Genomic DNA, 6000 nt, shown 5'->3' with positions numbered 1-6000 from the left:
AAAGAACTACTGGACTGCTTTTTGTTTTCATAGTATATAGACTAACATGGCTATTTCTCTCTTACTATTCACTGTGTTATGTTATCCTTTTGTTAGTGACACCTACAGATACTGTGAATTTATGCTTTAATTCAGAGTTGTGCGGTTCTAATTATAAGTTTATTCTGTCTGTTTAACAATTCAGAAATGTAGTAGGTAAATGGATCACCTTCCATTATCTAAAATGTAGGAAAAAGTTTTCAGTTATATAGTTGAATGAACTAAAGATCACGTAACAGATTCACTAAGGCGCTTAATACTTTCAGATTAATTTGAACTGTATACTTTGTTTGGGTATGTCTTAAAAAGACTGATATTTTTCTTTTCTAAACACCAGAACCACTTGATGATGATGTAATAAAGCATATTTTGAGGTTGAGAGGCAAACTTGGCTGGCAAACAGTGTTACCTCCACGCAGATACATAGCTGAAGAGGCAAAGGTGACTGAATTTCAGAAGATTGCACTTAGGGTAATAATCTTCATTTTTCTATTGAGTTCTGCTTTGTTAAAATGATTATGGAACATGAATTTGGTTAAAATAGTTCTTCCTTCCCCATCTTTTCCTCTGAACATAATTCTGTGCTTACATCAGGAGAACAGAGTGCTCAGGGGTAGTAAAGCATTTGTAGGCTTTGGGTCTAGACCTTTAAAATCATAGATAATATAGCCTGTCCCTTGCAAGAGGCAGACAATCTGGTAATGCCTGAAAGTGTTGTATTTGTCTACAGATTTCTTGGGAGATGGCCTTTAATAAAGCCACTGCATCTCCTATAGTGTGAACAGCATTAGGCAGTACTCACTGGAGTACTGATCGTCAAAATGTCTGTCCCTATATAAGTACAATATGGGTAAGAAGCCTTTCTGCGACTTCTTTCCAGTCAAGTGCACTCTTACAGAACTCATTATAGTTTGGGCTTATGTGTGCAAAACAGCAATTTATGCAAGTCTTAATGGTTGAGTATACTTTGTCATTAAAAAAAAGTCTCTCTTTTCATAAGAATTTTTCTCTGTATGTACAGTTGTTACTAATGCCAATGTAGCTGTAAGGACAATAGTTTGGTGGTGGAAAATGTCTTAAAAATTTAGTGTAGATGAGGAATCTGATGTGCAGGAAGCACCTGTTCAGGCAGCTACATGCTGACTTTTTATGTAATTGTGATCATCTTTGAAAGATGAAATTCTGTTTGTAGGAAGTCCAGGAAAATCTGGATTCTTTCACATTTGTTATCTTTGACTCTTCATTTTGTTACTGTTTTGCATTTTTCTTCAAAGTTTTCAATGTTACAGCTACATCAGTAGTAGACAAGATGATAGCGCTAGTATGTATAGACTGCTGGTATCTCTTCGTATTGTAACAGCCAGCTGTAATGATGGTAGTGAAACAACTGGAATGCAAAAGAACAGAAAAAATCCTTAGTTGCTGAATGATTGAGACTTGTTTCCCTATGCTGTAACCAAAATAACTAAGGCAAACCTGGGCTGCATAACCACAGGAATTTCAAGTCTGATTAGCAGTAATGGATGGCATGTATCAGAGGCAAAAGGAGGTGTTCCTCCCCCACCACAACTGCTGCATATGTGCTGCCAAGAACTGGGGCCCTGGTGGCTCTGCTTCTTCCTCTTCCTCCCTTGTTCTGTGTCTTGGAATGGTTTTTTCTTCATGTAGATCCCAGGGTGGCTGAGTGGCCTCTGCCACTCGTGAATAGTATACACATGCACATTTCATTCAGGTCTGGTTTCCCAGCTCCTGCAGGGAACTGTGCATTGCTGGGGTTGGGGGAAACTAGTGTCTGTCTCTCTCCTCTTCTGTGTTTTTGGGAGGCAACCTTTCCTGTTTTATGTGCACCAGTGAGTGTCTCCAGTGGGGTTGAGTAGGGGTTGAGCATGGGAAAAATGATGAAAGAGACAGTGAGGAAGGAATGGGGAGTGAAATAGGATGGGGGAGGCGAATGTGTGAATGAAAGGATGGGGAATCACAGGCGGAAGTGAGAACCTGGCATGAATCATCCACTCAGCTGTAGCTGCAGCTCCCCCGTTAAGCAGGCCCACAAAACACTCAGTCCTACCCCGTGACAGAATCCTGAGCAGTTCTGCTTGGGTCCTGCACTTTCTGGTGGCTCTGGCCGCTTCCCCAGTACTTTCTCCAGGTAGCTGCAGCAAGCCTTTCTTTCAGCGCTCTCCTTCCTTCTTTGTCCTCTTTCTCCTGGCCCTTCCTTACCTGAGGAGAAGCTTTTTAAAGGCCTCAGCAGGCCTTAACCTGGCTGCAGGTGCTCAAATTGTAGCAAGTGTTCAATTAGCCTACTGCTGCAGGCTGGTTCTTGAGGAGCCTCGGTCATTGGGAAACATAAACACAGAGACCCAACTGCCAGCATACCTGTCCCTGACAAGGCTATTATAGTCTGCTGATGGCTGTGATCTATCACACCCCCTACACCTGGACTCCTTTGACCCCCCCCCCCACTCCTTCCTTAGTGAGTTCCAACAAGTTGCACCTGTACCCCCACCCCCATCAAGCCCTACTTCCTCAGCACCCTGCCCCACTGAGTCCAACCACCATCCCCTGAATGCCCTCCAGAGTCCCATTGCCCCTGCATCTCCCCTGCATCTGGAACCGCCCCCCCCGCCCCACAATGAGCCCCGTACATACGGATTTCCCACTGAGCCATCCACACTTAGATTGCCGCACACACTAATTTTGCACCCCACATTAAGCCCCTTCACAATTAGATCTTGCTGGGCTGCACCTGCCCAGCCACACCTGCTTGCCAGGCAGCAAGGGGCAGGCCCAGCACTTGTACTGTGACAGGATTAGGTGCAGCCTCCTGTGGAGTCTGCTGTACTGAATGAGATGAAGGCTTCAGAGTGGTTTCGAGGATTGCTAGGAAGAGAAGGGATTCACCTGAAGAAGAGAAGAAAGAGCACCTTTGCAAGCAGGCTTGCAAACCTAGTGAGGAGGGCTTTAAACTAGATTCATCGGGGAGGTTGATGCAAGACCTGAGGTAAGTGGGGAAGGAGGAAGGAACAACAAAGGAGGGCCCCTGATTCAAAAGGAGAAGGTAGGCCAATCAGCTCACTATATAAGGTGTTTGTACACAGATGCAAGAAGCCCAGGAAACAAAGCAGGAGAATTAGAGGCCCGGGCAGAGTCAAAGAAGTATGAGGTGATTGGAATAATGGACTTAGTGGGATGACTCTCATAACTGGAGAACAGTCATGGAAGGGTATTAACTGTTCAGGAAAGACAGGCAGGGTTGAAAAGGAGGAGGAGTTGTGCTGTATGTGAGAGAGCAGTATGATTGCTCAGAGCTCCAGTATATGGAGGGAGAAAAGCCAGTTGAAAGTCTTTGGGTTAAGCTTGGAGGCAGTAGAAACAGAGGTGGTGATGAGGTTGGTGTCTGCTATGGACTGCCAGATCAGGTAGAGGAGGATTTCTTCAGACAACTCAGAGAAGCTTCCAAATCACAGGCCCTGGTTCTCATGGGAGACTTTAATCACCTGGACATTTGTTGGGAGACCAATACAGCAGCACACAGACAATCCAGGAAGATTTTGGAGAATGTTGGGGATAACTTCCTGCTACAAGTGTTGAAGGAACTGGCCAAGTGCTCTGCGCAGCTTGACCTGCTGCTCACAAACCAGGAAGAACTAGTACGAGAAATAGAAGTAGGTGGCTACTTGGGCTGCAGCAATCGTGAGATGGTAGATTTCAAGATCCTGACAAAAGGAAGAAAGGTGGGCAGTGAAATACAGACCCCTGATTTCAAAAAAGCAGACTTCAGTTCCCTGAGAGAACTGATGGGCAGGATCCCTTGGGAAACAGATATGAAGGGGAAACGCGTTCAGGAGAACTGGCAGTATTTTAAAGAAGTCTTATTGAATGCATAGGAATAAACCATCCCAATGCGCAGTAAGAAAAGCAAACATGATAGGCAACCAGCTTGGCTTAACAGGGAAATCCTTGGAGAGTGCAAACTCAACAGGGATGCATATAAGATGTGGAAACTTGGACAGACGACTAAGGAGGAGTTTAAATATATTTTTGCAGAATGCCGGGGAGTAATTAGGAAAGCGAAAGCATAGTTGGAATTGCAGCTAGCAAGGAATGTGAGGGGTAATAAGAAGGGTTTCTACAGGCATGTTAACAATAAGAGGGTGATCAGAGAGGGTGTAGGGCCATTACTGGATGAGGAAGGAAACCTAGTTAGAGATGATTCAGGAAAAGCTAAATTATTCAACGCTTTTTTTGCCTCAGCCTTCATAGATAAGATCAGTTCCCAACCTACGGCACTAGGCAATGCAGTATGGGAAGGAACAGGTTAAGAGATTCTTAGAAAAGCTAGTGATACACAAATCCATGGTTTCAGATTGAATGTATCCAGGGGTACTGAGGGAATTCTCAAAAGTCATTGCAGAGCCTTTGGCCATTATCTTTGAAAACTCATGGAGATCAGGAGAGATCCTGGATGATTGGAAAAGGGTACATGTAGTGCCCATCTTTATTAAAAAAAAAACAAACAAAAACAGAAAGGAGGACAAATCAGGGAACTACAGACTGGTCAGCTTTTCCTCAGTCCCTGGAAAAATCAGGGAGGGCATCTTCAAGGAATCAGTGTTGGAGCACTTGGAAGAGGGGAAAGTGATCAAGAGTAGTCGACATGGATTCACCAAGGGCAAGTCATGCCTGACCGATCTGATTAGCTTCTGTGATGAGGTAACTGGCTCTGTGGACATGGGGAAGTCAATGGATGTGGTATACCTTGACTTTAGCTAAGCTTTTGATACAGTCTCCCACGACATTCTTGCCCATAAGTTAAGGAAGTATGGATTAGATACATGGACTGTAAGATGGATAGAAAGTTGGCTTGATGGATGGCCCAAGAGGTAGTGGTCAATGGCTCAATGTCTGATTGGTGGTCGGTTTCAAGTGGAGTGCCCCAAGTATCAGTCCTAGGGCAGTACTGTTCAACATCTTTATTACTGTGTTGGATGAGGGCATAGATTGCACCCTCATCATATTTGCAGATGACACTAAACCTGGGGGTCAGGTAGCTACATTGGAAGGTAGGGATAAGGTCTATAGTGACAAAGACGAATTGGAGGACTGGGCCAAAAGAAATTTGATCAGGTTCCACAAGGAGAAGTGCAGAGTCCTGCATTTGGGATAGAAGAATCTCAAGCATTGTTACAGGCTGGGGACCGACTGGCTAAGTAGCAGTGCAGCAGAAAAGGACTTGGGGATTACAGTGGATGAGAGCCTGGATATGAGTCAACAGTGTGCTCTTGTAGTCAAAAAGGCTAATGACATACTGGGATGCCTTAGGAAAAGCATTTCCAGCAGATCTAGAGAAGTTATTATTCCCCTCTACTCAGCGCTGACGAGGCCACATCTGGAATATTGCATCCGTTCTGGGGCCCCCCAGTGTAGAAAGGATGTGGATGCACTGTAGTGAGTTCAGTGGAGGGTAATGAAAATGATTAGAGGGCTGGAGATTTGGCTTGTTTAGTTTGCAGAAGAGAAAACTAAGGGGTAATTTGGTAGCAGCCTTCAACTTCCTGAAATGGGGCTCTAAAGCATATGGAGAGAGACTGTTTTCAGTGGTGACAGATGATAGAACAAGGAGCAATGATCTGAAGTTACAGAAAGAGAGAGAGGTGTAGGTTGCATATTAGGAAAAACTGTTTCACCAGGATGGTGGTGAAACACTAGAATGCGTTACTGAGACAGGTGATGGAATCTCCATCCCTAGAAGTTTTTAAGTCCTGCCTTGACGTAGTCATAGCTGGGATGATTTAGTTGAGGTTGATCCTGCTTTAGGCAGAGGACTGGACTAGATGCCCTCCTGAGGTCCCTTCCAGCCCTAGAATTCTATGATTTTTCACTTCTGTGGTGTAGCCAGTGGCCTGTGCTCTCCACTGGTAGAAATGTGGAAATCTGGAGTTTTCTTAATGCTCTGCTATA

The 6000-nt window shown here is 44.6% G+C and overlaps 1 protein-coding gene across 1 annotated transcript in view; it reads left to right on the top strand.

Moving 5' to 3' along the window:
• Window positions 1-369: 369 nt before the first annotated feature.
• The window catches only part of DNAH14 (dynein axonemal heavy chain 14), a gene marked incomplete at its 5' end in the record, with an annotated part of 447359 nt that continues 441728 nt past the window's right edge, over window positions 370-6000 (top strand). The window contains one exon of the mRNA XM_074988409.1: window positions 370-510. Coding sequence (XP_074844510.1) covers window positions 370-510 — 141 coding nt within the window. The remainder of the gene's footprint in view (window positions 511-6000) is intronic.

Source organism: Carettochelys insculpta, chromosome 3 (assembly GCF_033958435.1).
Source record: "Carettochelys insculpta isolate YL-2023 chromosome 3, ASM3395843v1, whole genome shotgun sequence".
Taxonomy (NCBI): domain Eukaryota; kingdom Metazoa; phylum Chordata; order Testudines; family Carettochelyidae; genus Carettochelys; species Carettochelys insculpta.
This window is presented reverse-complemented; position numbering and strand designations above follow the sequence as displayed.